This window comes from Stegastes partitus, unplaced genomic scaffold (genome assembly GCF_000690725.1).
Source record: "Stegastes partitus isolate 25-593 unplaced genomic scaffold, Stegastes_partitus-1.0.2 Scaffold310, whole genome shotgun sequence".
Classification (NCBI taxonomy): Eukaryota; Metazoa; Chordata; class Actinopteri; family Pomacentridae; genus Stegastes; species Stegastes partitus.
The window spans coordinates 220,250-240,288 of NW_007578041.1; the positions used below are offsets into that span (position 1 = coordinate 220,250).

The 20,039-nt window shown below is 41.6% G+C and overlaps 1 protein-coding gene across 1 annotated transcript in view; it reads right to left on the reverse strand.

The window, feature by feature from the left end:
- Positions 1-16,107: 16,107 nt before the first annotated feature.
- kcnh5b (potassium voltage-gated channel, subfamily H (eag-related), member 5b) overlaps positions 16,108-20,039 on the reverse strand; it is a 143,226-nt gene continuing 139,294 nt past the window's right edge. Inside the window, exon 14 of the mRNA XM_008283422.1 lies at positions 16,108-17,199. Within this exon, the coding sequence (XP_008281644.1) occupies positions 16,108-17,199 (1,092 nt within the window). The remainder of the gene's footprint in view (positions 17,200-20,039) is intronic.

Below are 20,039 nucleotides of genomic sequence, written 5' to 3' on the forward strand. Positions count from 1 at the left end.
TTTAATTTCAGCCACGAAAATACTAAACTGCAATTATGCCGTTTTGCATTTGATTCTTTTCCATCTACGTCTCTGTGGCAACAACCCGACCACCCCAAGGATCAGGAGGCCTTTGCTGTTACACCCAACTGTAAAAGTGTAAGAGAATAAAACTCTTACGGAAATAATAACATGACAAAAGCAGTAAGGGGAAAAAAATCGCGTCCTGCAGATTTGGGCAAATTCACTACATATTTAATATACCTCACTTTTACTATAGCTGTCTTTTTCTTTATTCCAATGTTCCTGACACCAAGACCCCTTCTAAAGCCTCCCATATTCACCCATTACCACCACTGATCTTATCCACAACACTTTCCATTCAGAATAGCTCGGACATGGTACTACTGTTTACAGTATATTGGTGCTAAAATACAGGAACCATCACAAAATGTCATGTTGGATTTCATGAACATAATTTAAAGCAGCTATAAGAAGTATTGGAGCTAACTTTACCACCAACTTTACGGTTCCAATTTGAAAACAGAACTACTTCCTCTTAAATGAATGTTGTAGAAATGTTTTAAAAAAAATTTTTTTAAAACATTTATATCGTAATATTTTACCTGCTGCTTGTCCAGAGTCCAACTCTGCCTCCATCAGTTCGTCTTTTCTGTTCAGGTTTCCTCCTTTTGAAAGCCACTGTCAGCTAAAAACACCCAAAATGAACATATTAATTTATCAGGACAAGAAATAAAGCAACTTCCATGAGCTACATCTGCTTGTTCATTGAAAATTCATGCAAACGTGAATGGAGATCTGTCTGGAACATAGCTAGCAGCTCACACCACAAGCTAACACTGTTGACATCAAGCAGACAACTTCCTTTAAGCTCCCATGAACTTCAAAAGAAGCAAGTAAAGATGTGGCCCTCTGTTAAGCTAACATTAGCTTCAGAAAGGAACTAAAATGGATTTTAAATTCTTTTAAGAGATTATTAGCGACAGAAATAGGCTAACGTCAACGTCTTTCAAACTTAGCTTCATTCAGAAACCAAAAATGGATCTTAACTTCTTTGACGCTAACATCAGCTTAAAAAAGAAGCTAATATGAATGTTGACATCTTCTATACTCTTGTTAGCTTCAGAAGGTAGACAACATGGACATTCACTTACTTTAAGCTAAGATTAGCTTAAAAAACAAGCTAACATGGAAATTCATTTCTTTTAAACTAACCTTAGCTTCGTAAAGAAGAGAAAATGGACCTCAATGCCCTTGAACTTAACAGCTTTTAAGCTAATGTTAGCTTCAGGAACAAGCTAACACAAAAGTCAATTTCATTTAAGCCAACAATAGCTTCAGATAGACGCTAACAGAGATGTTCACTTTTAACTTTTAAACTAATGTTTGTTTCCAGAACAAGCTAACATAGATGTAAACTTCTTGGAAGCTAACATTAGCTTCAGAAACAAGCTAACATGAAGGGAACTTCTTTTAAGCCAACTTTAGCTTCATGAAGAAGTAAAAATGGATCTTGGTGTCCTTAAACCTAACTGCTTTTAAGCTAACATTAGCTTTAGAAATATGCTAGCATGGACATTCATTTCTTTTAAACTACCTTTAGCTTCATGGACCCAATGTCCTTGAAAGTAACAGCTTCTAAGCTAACGTTTGTTTCAGAAACAAGCTAACATGAAGGTCAACTTAGTTTAAGCCAACTGTAGCTTCAGATGGACACGAACAGACATGCTAACTTTTGACTCAAGTTAGCTTTCAAAACAAGCTAAGATGGATGTTAACTGCTTTTAAGCTAACATTAGCTTCAGATACAATCAAGCAGAAAGGTAACTTCTTTCAAACCAACTTTAGCTGCATGAAGAAGTGAAAATGGACCTCAGTGTCCTTAAACCTAACTGTTTTTAGGCTAACATTAGCTTCAGAAACAAGCTAACGTGAAGGTTAAGCTATTTTAAGTTGATAACTACTGCAACAAGATACTAAATGGGCTGACATTAGCTTCAAAAACTAAACGAGATAAGGCTCATATCATTTCTTAAGACTCAGTTTTGAAGACTTGTCACTTTATATTAGTTTTAAAGTTTTATCTGTTAATCTACATTAATATTTGGCACTTTTGCGTCCTTTATCTTCGTGCTTCCATTGTATCCGCGCTAGTTTAGCCTTACCATCTGGCATCCTACTGTTATAATTTTAAAACTTTATTGTAAAATGAGGTTTACAGAGAGGTTTGAATTTAATATTTCCCTCATAGTCCAATCCAGCATAGAAATAGTTTTTTGGTAACTCAAGTCAAACTGCTATTTCCAAAGTCAAGAATGCACTTTCATTCACTTTAAATTACAAAATGTGGCTATCTGATGTGGCTAAAAACTCCGAGACGTTAGCTGGCGATGTCGTAGACGACATAACGCCAATGTTTGCAAACTATTCTACAGGCCTTGTGCCATTTCCAGCTGCTTTTTCTGTTATTTTTCTTGCTTTTATCCCCTCTTGAAAGCCAGAACTTTCCTCTTTCTATTTCATGAGATGTGACTTTTCTTTAGTGGTTCTTTGTCTCCATGAAGAGCGAACAGAGTTATTGTTAGTGGCATTTTGTTATTACTCAGTCTGCGATTAGCGTTCAGTTCCACTTCATACGCCGCGTCCTTTATCTTCATCTGCGAAAATCTTCCACTTTTCAGCTCCGTTTGCAGCCTGCTCAAATTAAACCAGAGTGTTTCATTTAAAATCTTAATATCACCCCTGAGATCTGACTGAATTATAGTATCTCACTCGACATTTTCAATATTTTGCTAAGTTCAGCGAGTGTAAAATCACCTCGCAGCTTTATTCGCCGATGAGTCATGCGGCTCAACAATAAAAGGCTGATCAGAATTCACACATGAATAATAAATCACGCTGGATGTGGCCTCTTCATCGGGCTGCTGTGATAAAAGGTTTAAAAAGTGGCAGGAATAAAAGAGACTACACACAAAATCTGTTCTTTTGATGCCGAATTTTCCACATCACACATGAAAACAGATTTTATGCCAACAATTTTCACAAAACATACCACAAAGTACTTTGTGTTTTGGGAAAGGAGCATTGTTGTGCCTTCAAAAATGAGTATTATGTGTCTGCAGCAGAGGAGGTGTTTTTTCATTATCTGGTTTTTGGTGACCATTTGTTCAATCCAAAAGTGAGCTAACCTTTCTAGCCCACACACACTGACAAAAGAAGGAGCTCTGTGGGTAAAAAAACACTGCAAGTACTTGCACAGAAAGTATTGTTTTGGGTGGAATAAACCCTTAAAACCATAGTCAATTCATTACAAAGCATTAACTGGGTGGAATGAACTTTTAAATCTATACATTCTTGGACAAGAAGCAATGTTTTGGGTGGAACAAATTTTTAAAACCAAAAAGTATTAATTGGGTCGAAGGAACTTTTGAAACCCTTAGACAGGAAGTAGTATTCTGACAAACCTTTAAAACCATAAGTTGCATTTCAGATGGAATAAACCTTTAAAACGACGAGTACTTGAACAGAAACTAACTCATAAAACCGTAACTTTTTGATTTAAAGTAATAATTGGTTGGAACAAACATTTACAATTTTAAGTACTTACACAGAAAATAGTATTTTAGAAGAAACAGACCTTTAAACCTGTAACTCCTTTGTTAGAACGCATGAATTGTGTGGACCAAACCTTTAAAGCTAAAAGCACTCAAAAAGTAAGTCATAACTTGGATGGAACAAACCTTTAAATCGATGGGTTCTTGGACAGAAACTACTGTTTTCAGTGCCACGAACCTTTAAGTAGTATTTTCGATGGAACCGGCCTTTAACACCATAAGTCATGAATGTTAGCAGTCAAGGGTCCTTGACCTGCAGACACATAACAATGATATAAATCCTGAGTGAAAGTCCCTCCAGAGCTGCTCCTCCCCATGAAGACACAGTAAAACACGTTAACACTTCATGATTGACACTAAAGAGACACAGTTCTGGAGTAAATGAGCTTCAAGCGTGACTTCAAACTGCAGCAGCTGAAAAGGCGTAAACAGTGAAAGGAAGCTTCTCACGCTTCCACCGGCAGCAATTAGTTGTTTTCCAGGGGAATCTGAGCGAACGGCTGTCAGTTTGGGCAAAAGAGTTTCTATTTTCAGCTGCAGTGCGGAGACACTAATGGGAATAAGCATGTGCTAAGACTTGGCAGCGAGAAATAGGAACTTTATGTAGTTATGGGTGGAATGAAACCTTTTAAACTAGAAGTGCTTGGGCAGAAAGTAGTGGTTTGGGTGGAACCAAAAATGATAATTACTTGTACAGAAGGCAGTATTTAAGATGTAAGTCATGTTTACATCTACAAGTACTTGCACACAAAGTAGTATTTTGGGTGGAACGAACCTTTACAACTATAAGTATTTGGACATAAAGTAGTATTTTAAAGGGAACAAGCATTTAAAATGAAAGTAACTGGTAGAAAGTAGTAATTTGGGTAGAATAAACCTTTAAAAACGTAAGTACTTGGACATATAGTAGTATTTCAGTTGTAACAAACCTTTAAAACAAAAACTCATTTGTTCGGTAGCATTAACTGTGAAGAATAAACCTTTAAAACAATACGTAGTGAGACAGGAAGTAGTGTTTTGGGTGGGACAAAGCTTTACAACCCATAACTTATTTGTTAGAAAGAATACATTGGGTGGAATAAACATTTAAAACTATAAGTATTTCGACAGAAAGTAGTATTTTAGTTGGAACAAGCCGTTAAAACCGCAACTTATTAGAAAGTGTTAATTGGGTGGAACAAGCCTTTAAAACGAGGAGTTCTTGGACAGACAGTAGGCGACGGCTGTCAGTTTGGCTGAAGGAGTGTCTATTCTCAGGAGCGGTGAGGAGACGCGAATGGGAACAAGCGTGAGCTCAGACTTGGCAGCGAGTCGAAGCTCCGTTGGGAGGTTGGGTGGAGGCTTGGTGTCTCCAGGTGAAGCTGCAGGTGAGTCGACCAGAGTCCTGACAGGCTGCTCGGCGTTTCCTTTGGCTCCACATCCACAGGAAGCTAACCGTCATAATTCTGCTCCCCGCCGGTAATTGGAAGCAGAGATTCGGGAGTTTCTGCTCGGATTAGCTGGACAGATTAACGGATGGAGAGGCAGTAAAACAAATGCAAAAAAAACCCACCACAAGGCTTTAACCTTTGCAAATAGCACCGATCACATCAGCGACTTCATCACTGGAAGTGAGCGCAGGCCTCCAAACTGTGACAGCAGCATAATGAGATTCTGTGGTGTTAAACTGGGACTAAAGAAGATTTCATATTACACTGATCCTCTTAGAAAGCTGCTGCCACAAGCCTGAAATATGAATTCTGCTCACAGAAAGAAATAGAAAAAGGAAGAACAATGAACGTCAGCGAAGGTGTCGACGGAGGCTGAGCTGCGATGGAAACTTTCCAAAATCAATATGTGCCTTCTGACAGAGCTGTTAGTGTGATAAAAAAAGGGGGGAAATCCAATTATTTAAGTTTAGAAATAAGCAAAGAAGCTCAACTTCTTGTCATCAGTGTCTGTTTTTACATTAACTGTAGAGTTTCTGAAGAAAGACTCTTTCATGTCAAAGTGGAAACAGATTTCTACAGAGTGACGGCAATTAATTAAAACTGTAAACTGCAAAATATGGAAACAGCTGCTTCATAAGGGGCCACAAACCTCAGTTTCTGAGCTCCTAAAACTCCAGAGTTATCGTGGACGCTTGGTGTAAATATGACAGAAGTTTTTATGGCACTGCAAGAGTGAAAGTGTTTAAAACAGCAAAATGACTTCTTGGGTCCAACTCTACAAGATACTGGACTTTACAAAACTATTTTGCAAATGTTTTGTGAAGGATTTAAATACACTGAACGCATTTTTAATTTTTCTTTGAGCTGAATTGAATCTGAAAACTCCAGAGGTCCACGTAAACCCTATTTTAATCTAATCTGTGTGACAAGAATTTTAGTGCTTAATTCTAACCGAACACGAACTGTAGCGGTGTTCACTGTTCACTCGCGGTATTAAAGAATAAATGAAATGGAGCAGGAACATGTTTAACTGGTGAACTCGTTAGACATTTTCTTTGGTTCGGTTAAGTGATCAGTGATAAATACACGGCGACTTTTAAGGTGTTCAGGAATTAGTTTTATACTATAAGATACAGGTAAACCTATTTTTCAGAAAACTATGAAAACAAACAAAAAAATTAGCAACACTTTTGACCTGTATTTTTTTTTAATGATTTACTGTTTTGTTGCAGATTTTCTCTGTTTTGTTGAAACTAGTAAAATCATATTAATTAGTTTAACTGCAACGAAAAAAATAATAACAGTCACATCAAAAATCTTTACTTTTACTAAAACAAATGTGTTCTTTGAGAGTCTGAGCATCATATTACGCTGCTTTACTGCATTTATTACAGTTAAAAACATCATTATTTTAGTAGCCTTTTCTCTTTTTTTAAATTTGTTAATATTTTTGCTGCTATTTTTTCGCTATTTTTACTAATTTTTCAACATACCAGATTTTTAGAATGATGGTAAACATTTAATTTAAAATTGATTTACAGATATCTGGTATTATTTGAAAGAAAAAAAAATATATTAAGAATTAAAAATGGTCAGTGTTGTTTTACAGGTTCGTTAAATTACAAAAAAATATGCATTAAAATCACAGAAAAAATGTTAACTGTGACTAAAACAGGTAAAATCTGTAAATAATGTCCACATCATAATTGTGTATTTTTACAAACAGTAATTTGTTCTTCACAATATGTGACCATCAAAATTACACAATTTTACTGGATTTAAATCAGCTAAAAAATATAATTATTTTACAGATATTTTCCCAATTTCTAGTTTTTGATCGTTACAGCGCTCAAACATTTTTTTTTTCTAGCAGATTCAAACTTTTCACGATGTTTGGCTGTAAAATTAAGTAAAATATTAAATTAGAGATATATAGATATTTGTCATTATTTTAAATAAATATTATGTATATTATCATTTTTAAATCTTTTTTTCTATTATTTTGCTGGATTTTTGATTTTTGTCAAATTAAAGTAAATAAGTAACAAAGTGTTAACTGGGAAAAATAAGTATAATTAAATAAAATAAAGTGGTCAAAACTTATCTAAAAGCTATTTTTAAAAATTTTTAACAGACATTTGCTGCTATTTTCACAGTTTCTACAGTTAAAACGTTACAGCGCTCAAACATTTTTTTCTAGCAGATTAAATTTTTCCACGTTTGGCTGTAAAATTAATTTAAAAAATAATTTAGAGATATTTAGATTGACATTTTTTTTTTTTTTTTTAACCTTTTTTTATTTTGATGTTTCATTCTTTCAAATTACAAAGTGGTAATTATTAAAACGTTACAGCGCTCAAACATTTTTTTCTAGCAGATTAAATTTTTCCACGTTTGGCTGTAAAATTAATTTAAAAAATAATTTAGAGATATTTAGATTGACATTTTTTTTTTTTTTTTTAACCTTTTTTTTGTTATTTTACTGGATTTTTCATTGTGTCAAATTACAAAGTGTTAATTGGAGAAAAAAAAGATAGGTCAAAACTGAGCTAAAAGCTATAATATTTGTACTTTTAACAGACATTTGCTGTCATTTTCAACATTTTTTGTTTTGTTGTTGAACCTCACCATTTATAAACGTAGTTCTTCGGCCACCTTTACCACCAGATTGGTTCATCTCGTCTGTAAACACTCGACTCTCCATGTTGATTCTACTTACGAGCCACCGTGTTTCCAAAAGGACGAGGAGGTTGTAAAGAAGCTCCTGCTGCTGGCTGTCAATACAGATCAATAAAGGTTATCAATTACCCATGCAGTGCCCCTTTGTGAGGAGAGAAAAGAGACCGAAAGCCCAGTGAGAGTATCCCAGACGGATGTTTATTATTCTGACACTACAGTTCAGGTGTGCAACTGTAAAACAATACATGAGTCAGTGTGGGATCCCGGTGCTGCCTCCAACATACAGCACAGACCGATAACATTCCAGCAGAGAGAAAGAAAACGAGAGAGGAAGACCTTCCTGAAGGGCCTCGTTTATTCAAATCATCCTCAGGATTGATGAAAGATTAATCCCCAAGTGAAGCAATAAAGGATTCTATCACCATCCGGGGAATGACTCCCATTTCTTTTAGATGGAATACGCTCAAATCGAATCATGGATGATTTCAATAAACGAGGCCCTTCGCGGGAGGATCGGCGTCGTCCGTCGGTCGGCCGGACGCAGACGGACGGACCGGACGTCGTCGGCATGCTGAGGAGATCAAAGGGAGGAGATGGAGGATCAGAGGGCGACGGTGGAGGAAAAAACAAGATGCTGGAAGAGGAAGGAGGCGTTTTCAAAGAGAAAGACCTCCTACAGGCTTCAAGGCTGAGAGTGAAAGTAAGAGGGGAAAGTGCTCTTCAAAAAAGGGGAAATAAGAAAAGAACCATCCCCGCTCCCAGTGAAAAAGCTGAGGAGCGGCAGGAGGTTTGTTGTACATTCAAGTGGCAAAGAATCCTGTGCTGAAAGGTGAGTCGGTGTTTTAGATCACAGGAGGAGCTGCCCTTCGCTGCCTCATTTAACAAAGACGAGCTGACAGGCTTCGGGTGAATCCGCCGTCCTGTACCTCATCCCCTACTGCTGACGGAACACTTTCACAGCTCGCTATTGCAAATCCTAAATTCTACCTGTTTCCAACCTGACTGAGTGATTCCGACTCGCTGCTGCACTAAAAGTTTTTAGGACCAGAAGCTGAACACGCTGGAATTATTTCAGGAAACTGTAACCGACTTTAACACACTCTGGATGCAGGACGACGGAAAAAAAATAATTGGTTTGCGGGAGGTGTTCTTGTGCCAAACGACAAGATGATCCGATAAATCCTGAGCAAGTGTGACCATTTTTAGAGCTGATGTGGATTCTGCCATCACAGCTGTTTATCTTTCATGAAAAGTTTGACCTGCACCTATGAGCCACAACATTAAAACCACCCAAGAAAGTTCTATCATACCTCAGGTCTCTAATGGAGTCCTGTGGTTTTAAGACCGGAGAAGCTGATAGTAGTTGTGAAGTGGAGCCTCTGTGGATCGAACTGGTTTTCCAGAACATCCTGTAGATGATCTGGGGAATTTGGAAGCTCAGTCAACACCTCGAACTCGTGGTCATGTTCCTCAATCCATTTCAGGAAGCATTATTCTGCTAAAAGAGGCCTTCCGGGATGCCGTGAAGGAGTACACATAGTTCCCAAAATGGCTGTTTTCCATGGCAGGAACTTGTGGACAATTTCGTTAAGGTTCTGACTGCAGGACCTATCCCCATAAAACCTCTTTCATTCATTCTGGTAGATAAATGGACCTTCTCTACGAAAAGTGCTTTGCCCCTTCATGGTAGCTGGTTAAAGGACAACAGGCGGTATGATTTCTGTCCTGTCGATGTTCTCGTCAAGTAGCCTCGTTTTCTACTCCCAAACATTGGCAACAGCAACGTAAAATTTGCCAGGCTAACATAAAAAACTGTGGACTCGCGGACGGACCTGTCTGATCCAGGCGTACCATCAAAGTTCTGCAAGGTCCTGTAATGGAAAGCCAACCAATGCACCCTGGACGGGCATGACGGTTTTAATGGTTCATCGGTTGTCCTCCTTTGGACCACTTTCGGTAGGTGGTAACGAGGGATGTCCTGAGTTTACAAGGTTTTTTTCTCCTCCTAGTCCAGTCCAAGTCCCTTAGTATTTAGTATCTGCCAATAGAGAGTCTGAATCCAGTACCACATTTCTAGATAATAAACACTTTGGGCACATTAAACTTATTAAAATCAGTCTAATTTTATGCTTGAACAGCTCTGCAAGTGGTTCCTTAATGTTCTGTAGGTGTTCAGGAAGCTTGCTGTAACTCAAGGGACACAAAGACTTCTGTGACGAGTCGGACTTGTCTGATCCTACACCAGAATGGAAGCAGAATGGTAGAACTGTCAAAGTTCTGCAAGGTCCTGTAATGGAAAGCCAATCAATAAACCTTGAACGGGCATGACAGTTTTACCGGTTCATCACTTGTCCTTCTATGGACCCCTTTCGGTAGGTGTTAACGATAGATGTCCCGAGTTTTTCAAGTTCTTTTTTTTTCTCCCCCTAGTCCAATCCAAGTCCCTTTGTATTTAGTATCTGCCAATAGAGAGTCCAAATCTAGTACCATGTTTCTAGATAGTAAACACTTCAGGTACATTAAACTTATGCTTGAATAGATCTGCAAGTGGTTCCTTCATGTTCTGTAGGTGTACAGGAAGCTTGCTGTTAATCAAAGGGGCACAAAGACTTCCGTGACGAGTCGTGACCTCTGACCAGAGTTGTTGTGTTTGATGCAAATTAGAAGCTCCCTTTTAGACACAGCAGATGTAAATAAAGAATCAGACGTAGCAAAGAGTCAGTGCTGGTAGATTAAAAAAATTCTATTAGTGGCCCCGATCCGATTCTTTGACGTCAGCTCGGTACATCACCAGACCTGCTGTTGCATGTCGTAGACACTCTGATGCCATCGGCTAGTCTTAACAGTTTTGGGTTCTGGTCACGAGAAAGAAAGAGATCGTAAATACAAGCAACCAAAACAAGTTTTAATGTTGTGGCTGATCAGTGTTTCAGTATAAACAGAGAAATTATAACCCGAAGCTTCCTGCTGTTCTAAGGAACCGACTGTTTGCGATTAAAAACAGACGTCGTCACTCCGTGCGGACATTTTGGCAAATGTTTTGTCGAGTCGTTTGGCTGATTTAGAATTAAACGAGAGTCTTCTGGGAGGTTCTAGGTGAACTTTGGGGAAATGCTACATTCTAAACACATTTTTTTTGTTCTTTGCGTCATTGATGGACCTTTATTCTAAAGATTGTTGCCTTTTGCAACTTTAGACAGCCATGTTTGCATCGAGCTAATCGAGCTAAAAGCTTTAAAGCTGAATCTATTGTTGAAACTTAATTTTTCGTACATTTCTCCAGCGTGTATTTCGAGTGTTTCTTCGTGAAAAAGGGAAAACCCTGGTTCGAAATGCCTCCAACACAACTGTGATCTCAGTCATGTTTGTAGAAGATTAACAGACCAGCGTCTGAAAAGGGAATCTAAATGAAACGTTGGTGTCTTTAAGGATTTCTACTCTGGCTCTGTAAGTAGAAAATTAAGTTCTGAAGTTTCCCACAACTTCAGAGAAAGTTTGAAGAGACCCAGAACAGCTCTTCTTCCATTTCTCACCTTGAATTGTGGCTTCAGCTCCTTCGTCAGATATGATAGTAACAACAGAGACATCTACAGAGACTCTGCAGGGGGAATAGATTCACAACGATGCACTAAATCTGCGATGCTCGGTGCATTCTGGGAGATGTCTAGTCATTTATATTCCTGCTGCTCCCTCCAGCTGTGTCGCTAAGTGATTTCCTGGTTTCCTAGAAAGCTTTTAACGTCTCCGGAGGATCGAGTCTCGGCGGCCAAATGAGAGCGAAGGTCTGTAACACCACAAGCTGCAATGCATTCTGGTCTGTTTCTAGGGCAGATTTCAACCTGTGTGCCCGAAAGTAGGCAAAAACAAAACAAACTGTAAACTTGTACTTCGGTGTGATAGAATAACATCTGTGGGAAAATAAAAACCCCTCCACCAGATAACAAGACATGGGTTTTCCTCTTAAACTGAGTCGACCTGGACAACTTTTAGTGTAGCAGGACGATTAAAATCAGTCTTTACGGGAGAAACTTTTTCGACCGAATACATCAGGGATCCAAAATATACCTAAACTCATCACATATATATGAATCCAGGAGGGACTCGAGTGTGAATCAAATCCATCCAAACATAGTCAGAAAACTCTAAAAGTAGCACGTTGGTCCATAAGTTTGGCAGAAGAGACCAGCAAACCCAGCAGAACTCTTCCCAAACACGATAGGATATAAATGTTGAAGTGGTTTTCTTCTAGTTTTTTGTTGAGTTTGAACTTATTGAGTTGGGCCCAAAGTGACAAACAGCGTATTGGAGTCACACCAGAACTAGAAAAATGGATTAATATCAAATTATAACAGGAACAGGTTGTTATAACGAGATATGTTCACGTTATAACAAGACCTCTTATGTCACAACAAAATTTTGACGTCATAACGAAATATTTCCGTGTTATATTCAGATAATTTATCATTACAACGGGGATTTTTCACGTTACAAGAAGAATTCTTCTGGTCATAGCGAGATATGTTAACATAACGACATGTTTTCAAGTCCTAGCTCAATATTTCCAAGATATTTTTGCATCACAACCAAGTGTTCTCATGTTATATCGGGATATTTTCACATTCTGAGATATTTTCAGGTCATAATAAAATATTGTCTTGTAATAACGAGATAACTTTATGTTATAATAAGATATTGTCATGGTTTTCTTTAATAATTTCCCATTATGTATTGAAATATTTTGTTATTATGAGAGCTTTAAAATGATATATTTTTACACAATAACAAACTATTGGCATTATAATGAAATATGCTATAATAAAATATTTTTGTAAGATATTTTCACGGTGTAAAAAAATACAATATTGAGATATTGTCACACAATAAAGAGAAATTTTCACGTTATTGTAACATTCAGATGAATCACATTATAACAAGAAACGTTTGTTAGGAATTATTCGTATTTTCTTGACGACAACAATCGTTTCATGTTTCTGCTCTCGGTGCGGCTTCAACACGCTGCTTCAGATTCGACACCTCAAAATTAGCTTCATACAATTAGCACGTTAGCTTCGAACACACTGATATGTGGCATTTACCTTTGACACGATTAGCCCGCTAGCACGCTAACAGGAATTAGCTTTAGAGAGCTGCTGTTCTTACTCGAAAAATCGTTAGATTAAGAGGATTCTGGAGGAAGATTCTTCACTCGTTTGGTTGGATAATAACTGATATAGCTAAACGCCCCTTCAGATAGATATAGTTGCAGTAATTAGTCTAATCCCGGCCTGTCTACCGTCGCTATGAAACCACAAACAGCCTCCTTTAAATAGTGAGAATTGTTGCATAGCTTTGCATGATATTCAGTATAAGTGACGTCTGTAAGATATGAAGCGTGTTGCTCTGCACGGCTGCAGCGGTAGCCATCTTCAAACCTCGTCACCGCGTCAGTCCCCGGGGCGAAAAAAAACAAACTGCCTGACATTGCTGCTGAGTCGCCCCTGAGCAAGGCACTTACCCCCGACGGCTGCAGGGGATCTGCTCAGCGGCCAGCAGCAGAGAGGACGACGGCCGAAAACTCCACCGAACGCGAAGCAGGTTGTTGCAGAAAACAGGCTGACAGCAGACACAAGACGCCGTCATTTGCACAACAGAGGCCATTAAAACGGAGCTCGTTCCAAACGCCAGATTAGCATAGTGTGACAGCGATTTTATGCACATTAGCATCACAAAGTTAGCGAATCTCATCAACTTCCAGTCTGTTGACGGCAGAGAGGGAAACATCACGACGGAAAATAGCTGTTTAAGCGGCGGTTCGGCGGAAACGACACTAATGTTCTGTTTTTTGTTGATATCTCTCTCCAAGAATAAATTCACAAAACTGCTGCTATTTTCACACCTCAATTATTCTGTTTCATGCACAGCCACCCGTCAAGATCAGACTACACAAGAACATTGAAATAATAATCGTGATGCTTCGATCATAATTAGAGATTTTTGACGGCTTACATGACGTGCAAACCTACCAGTTTAATTCAAAAATAATGATTATGAGCGAATGTGGTCGGCGCGGAAACCCTGCAGGGATGCTGTAAAAGTAATGGGAAGCTATTCCAAAGGTGTCCACCCTTCTGACAAACTCTACCGCCACTTCTTAAAGGTGGTGAAAATCCATTTTATTGTCTTTAGGGGTTGTTAGAAACTTGTAGCTGTAAAGTAAAAGCTGCTAACATATGATGACACTAAGCTACTAGCCTCCCAGGTTTACAAGTCAACTAAGAACGTGAGCTACTATTCGCTAGCTAGATGTGAGGTCTGTATAGGCCCATGAACAAAACTCACCAAATGTTCTGTTGTAGGAGTGAACACGAGGGTCTTCATGCACTCCCAGCATCTGAGGAGCTGAACACCCAGAGGATTAACGTTGTTATCGACGATAACGTCACCACAACAATAAGAAAACCCTTAGTGTTAGCGTGTTGTGTGGCTAATGTGGCTAACGTTAGCTTCAATGGTCCGTCCACAGGTCAGAGCTCTGTGGAAACTTTGATTTAAACCAATGAACAAGGACAAGCTAAACCTAAACTCAGCTGCTTTTTACATCTGTTAGCTTCTCTCTGTGAAACATAGAACTGGACTAAAACCAGGAGACCTGATACTTTCATGTCATATGATCCTTAGAGAGAATGTTGAAAGTGATAGAAAGTTCTGGTGTCCCAGTTTTAGCAGGACGACATAAGAGACTTTCTTTAATTTGTTGAAAAGGACCTTTACATCTAAAACTTCCTGTTGTGTCCACTGTCTCTCTGTTGTCTTTGTGCACTCTGATCCTGAGCTTGATGTGCAAAATACATGGTCTTTTCCATGTTTTGTCCTCTTTAAAATGTGTTTTTTGCACCAACGCTTTCGGTTTTGGCGTCGAAGCCAATCAAAAGCAGCTGAGACGGACGAACCTTGCATTCAGGAGTCCATGAATCACATCGTCCTCGGTTTGATTGCTGACTTTTCTGAGCCTATTTTCTGCAACCCGTCCGTTCGCTTCACGCCGTTTGATGCAACGAAGCGGGAATCGATTGACCAAACTAAGCTTCTCCGATGGCTACCGTGCATCCGTGTCCTTACTCCTATTAAACGCGATGCTTTGTGCAAGTCGGGGGGGCTGCAGGGAGGAAGGACGGCGGCTGAATCTCACAGGACCTGAAAAAACAAAAACCCCTCGACTCCTGACGACCGACTTGCCTCCTGTGAGGAAAAGGTCTCGGCGGGCCTTCGGGCTTCGCAGCGAGAGACGCCGCCATGCTGTGCACGATGTGTGTCAGCTCTGGTAAGCACGGCGGAGCATAAAACTACTCCTTCTGCATGCAGATCTAGAAAACCGACATCATAAAAAGTCGAGTATTCCATTTTTTATTACTTGAGCTCTTTGCGGCGAAGCTGTTAATGGAATTCGGAGCTGCAGGGAGACGCTCGCTGGTTAAGACCGCCGTGTTGGATTACATGTCGCTGCGCTGAGTGGACTTTTATGTGAACTAAACTCCGTGTTATTTCCCCAAAGCCTTCTGTCATCCCGGCTTTACCCAAAGTGCGTTCTGCCATCCCTGATTCATGCAAAGGAATGGAACAAAAAGAAGAAGAAAAAAAAACCACAAAGAAAACCTTCATTCACCAAGGTAGAATATTCTAGCGGCGTACCCGAGCGATGCATAGACACGAGGAGAACGAATTAAGGGTTCACCAGACATCAGAACTTAAGGACGTTTCCGTAATCAAAAATAGAAATTATCATAAGAAGCAAAAGTCAGGAATTAATATAAAAACATACCAGAAAAAATCCCTCCCTGCTTTAAGGGAATCTGTGTTCATAGAGGGCGACGTGAGAACAAACTTCATCTCACAGGCAAAGAAACGAAAGAAGAAACTCTGTCCCTTTCTCTACTAATAAATAATCCATGCACGGTCCCTTTGCCAGTAAACCCTTTTTGTTATTCAATGTTTATAGTGCTACCAGTATGCAAACCCTGAATGTCCACATAGTAAATTATCAATGAAAAATATTCATATGTACAGTGTAGCTCAATAAAACGTCTCTTTAAATTCGATCTGCATGCAGTCAACTGCATAATATACAGGCAATAAGTACGGTCAGTTGTTGTTTCTTTGGCAGGCCAGAATCCAGCTGGACATGCATAGAGAGGTATGTACAATCAAAAAACCGGCTCCAGGTCGCCGAGGAGCCTGAACTCTCCCATGACCTGGAGGCTGAATCAGTGTGCAAACGTTAAAGAGTTTGGAGAACTGGGTCGACCAGCGGCGCGGCCGGATCCAGCGGCTGGATAAGGTGTCGCTGCTGCTCCGGGAAAGTCTCCACGCCCCTGGCTCAGCTCTCTTCAAAGCCCGTCGTCCCGCTCTGAGTCGGGGGAAACAGGCCTGGAGACGGTGAAGATGTCCTGACGTTGGATTTTGGTTTTGGGCGTGGTGGAGGCGGGCGGCGCCCCCGTGGACGGCCGCCGCTTCTCCGACAGCAGTTTGATAATTTCGGCCACCTGACTCTCCAGGGCGCCCAGCCGGCCTCCCAGAGTCTGGATGTCACCCCGGAGTTCCAGCCGGGTCTCATGCAGTGCCGCCTGCAGGGCCTGCTCCGGTATCGGGCAGAACGGGTGAGGCGACCCGGCTCCCCCGGGGAGGGGGCTGTGGAGGAGGGGGGTGACGGCGGCGGGGGTCCTGGCCTCGCCGGCCCGGTCGATCCTCAGCTCGCTCTTGGTGATGCCGCTGTCGCAGGAGTCCGTCTTGCGGAGCGGGTTGTTGCTGCCGCCCTCCTCGGCGTCGCCGCCGCCCCCGGCCTCCTGACCTTTACCATCCTGAGAGAGCATCTCCACGGAGACGGCCTTCACGCTGTTGTTCAGACCCTCCTTCCGGGCCTCCGTCGGAGCCATGTTGTTTTTCAGCCTCATCCAGCCGCTGGCCTTGGCGGCCGGCTTCCCCAGAGCAGGACTGGTGCTGACTTTGAGCCTGACAGTTTGCTCACCGACGCCGCCAGTAGAACTGGGCTGCAGCTCCATGATGTCACAGTTGTTCTGCTTGGCGGGCGGCTCGCTGGGATGGCTGTAGGCCAGCGAGCTCTGCATGGGCGTGACCTGCGACACGGTGAGCACGCTGCTGCTGGGCGGAGCTCCGTTCTGCAGGGAGGTGTGCGGCCGCTGCAGGCTGAGCGGCAGCGAGTGCTGCAGGCTGGAGTGGCCCAGCTGCAGGCTGTGGGGGTGCAGGTGCTGCTGGTGCTGCTCCACCTGCAGCTGGTTCTTTTCCAGGTCCGGCTGTGAGGCGGCAGCAGCGCCCTGGTTGCGGAGCTCCTTCTGCTGCTTGAACTTCTGGAAGAGCTTCCTGACCGGATGGTCCTGCGGGATGGTGAGCTGCACCTCGTTCTTGGCCCGCTGGCGCTCCTCTTCCTCCTTCTTCACCTCGCTGATCTTGCGGAAAATTATCTGCAGGAAAACACACAGAAATGAACAACAGGCGGCTTATCAGGAAACTCATCATTTCATATGAATCCTATGAATAATAATTGTCAGTGTTTCGTTCCCCTCAGAGCGCTGCACATTAATCACTGGAGATAAAGCCGTTTTCTACAACAACCAGGGAAAAAAAGGGTTTTTTATTATTATGGAAATCTGTCAGTCTGTCAGAACATTTTCACCTGAGAACCTTCACATGTCACTTTCTGTCTTCGGTGCACTCAGGTACTGCAAAGTGTGTCTGACTGGTGGAGATCCGTGTTAAATTATCCATCAGAGCTGCTGCACCTCCCCCAGTATTATCCAGTCTGGCGCCAGCAGCTCTCCTGGCTCCTCTTACACACTAATTACATTGGGAATGACAGAAATCCCTGCCAGGCAGCAGCCAGCCGTCCAACTGGCTGTTTAAGTGTTATTCTTAGTTAAATGTTAACGCTCTCAATAGACGGTGAGCTCAGTGGACCTTTGAGTTGGAGGACCTCCGTCCACCGACCAACAACATCCTGAACGTCCTCCTCTGACTGAAGCGACCGTCTGCTCTGAGCTACGAGGAGGAACCGAGATGCCACATCAATCATTTCAGATCTCGGCGGCTACCTGGAGGCACGACCTGAAAGATTAGCACTTTAAATTAAATTAACTTTGTCACGATGAGAGCGCGTTGACAAAAACTAATTGAAAAGCTATCACTGGTGGGTTTTTCCTTCCTCGACTCCTGAAAAGAACAGCGAGTCCGATGTTTCCTCGAATCAAGACGAGAACCTGCCAGAGCTGATGATGTGATGGACCTGCATTTCATTAACCATCAGCTTCCATCAGCAGCAGCAGTGACAGTTTCCTCTCGTTGGCTCGACATGCGTTACAGAAGTTAATGTGTCTAAACAGCGCAACAAAAAAAGCAACGAATCAATCAGCCGAAGTGAAAGTGTCAGGTGAAGGTTTTTCATTAGAGCCTTTTGTAACATTTCACTTTTCTGTCGACTAAATGAGCACGAGGGGGAAAAAATCTGTTAAATCTGACTACAGCTTAGTTTTGGGTTGATTCTGTGCATGTCATCGGCAATAAGAGCAGAAACTGGCCGTTGGGCCGCTCATCGTCCTGACAAAACATCTCACAACAGCTCACAACTTCCAGCTACTTCCAAAACTCGTATACTCTAACGGTCTATCCAGTAAACTTCAGCGGCTTTTCTACAAACTTTTTTTTTTTTTGCAAAACAATCTCCATTTAAAGTCCAATTTTCTCTGGCTGCAGTTCCTCTAATGGCCACTTGAGACTACCTACAAAAACGAGTAAACCCCCATAGACCTCCATGTTAAAATGTCCAACTTTACAGCAGGAATAAACATGTTTACAGCAACAGTTTTGGTCTCTACTGCTAAATATCCCGTTCATAACGATTATGTAGGTGGGGAATTTGTGAGGGCTGTGAAGTATTTGTGGTGTTTTGGGATTTTGTCTGTCTCTGTGTTTTGGTGGGTGTGTCTCTGTTCTCTGCAGGCTGGCGGAGTCGATCAGGAAAGACACTCGCACGCTGGCAGCTGTGGCTCATCGGCTCATCAGCCGTGCCCTGTTCAAATACTGGCGTCTCACAAAGCCCAGCGCCAGATGATTGTGATACCTACCCTGTGGTACAGTCAGGCTGCTAGCTGCTACACTTCGCTGAGCATTCCTAGAATTTATCGATGTTTCTCTAGTCTCGAGCTTATCGTATGTTTTCTCTGCCTGTCTCTTGTGTCCCTCCTCGGCTCCGGCACTCAGCACTCCTCCAGGCACTCCAGCTTTTTGCACCACAGGAATTCACGACAACGGGCACCTTCACCGGGAGAATCTTCACGAGAGCAACCACCCACGAGCACCGAATCCTGAGCACCGGACCCCTGCGCACCACCCTGGTTTCCCTCCGTCACGGACCACGTCACAGAAGACCCCCACTCCTCTCTCACCACGACTGGCATCCCTGCACCAGATCCCGTCACTTGGTTATTCCCCATTATTTTCCCCCTCTGTAAATAAACCTTTAACTTAAACCTTTTCCCCCTGTCTCCCTTTTCGTTGTGGATCCGCCCTCACAGTCACGGAGCACAACCCGTCACAGAATTGCTATAAAACTCAACTGTTTCAACTTCATTATTGCTTTAAGTTGTGCATGTTATTAGTAATAAAGGAGAAAACAACTTCCACCTGCTGTTTTTTCCCAAAATTCCCACTCGCATACTGTCAATAATGTCCCTATGCTAACGTGGTAACTGACATGTATTCAGGAAACTTTAGACGCTTGTCCCCAAACTGTTTTCTTGAATAAACAACGTCCATTCAAAGTCTACATTTTTCAGCAATGCAGTTTGAATGATGGCTCAGAATCTAGTCTCCAACCAGCTCTTTACGTTGTAGCAGAAATCTGCAGTTCCTCCATTGTCCACTTGAGGCTGCCTACTAAAACGAGTCAATCCACATAGACCTTCATGTTAAAGTGTCCAACTTTACAGTAGAAATAACCATGTTTACAGTCTGGTACAAGAACAGTCTTGGTCTGCATAGCTATTTTTTTCCTTTTGTGACGACTACAAAGGGAGAGCCTTCAGATAACTCAGCTGTTAAGATTGTGTAAAGGCCTGAAGTTGTGCATAATTAAGGGCGTGGCCAGAGATCTCAACTCATGCACCACCTCTTTGCTAATTTTTCAATTAGCCTGAAGTCAAGAGGAGTCAGGCAATGCCAAGATGCCTCACTTGCTCAGGAAACCGACTCTCGGACAGGAAAACTAGCTGAAGAGAACAGCTTGGTGGTCTACAACCAAAAAACGGTA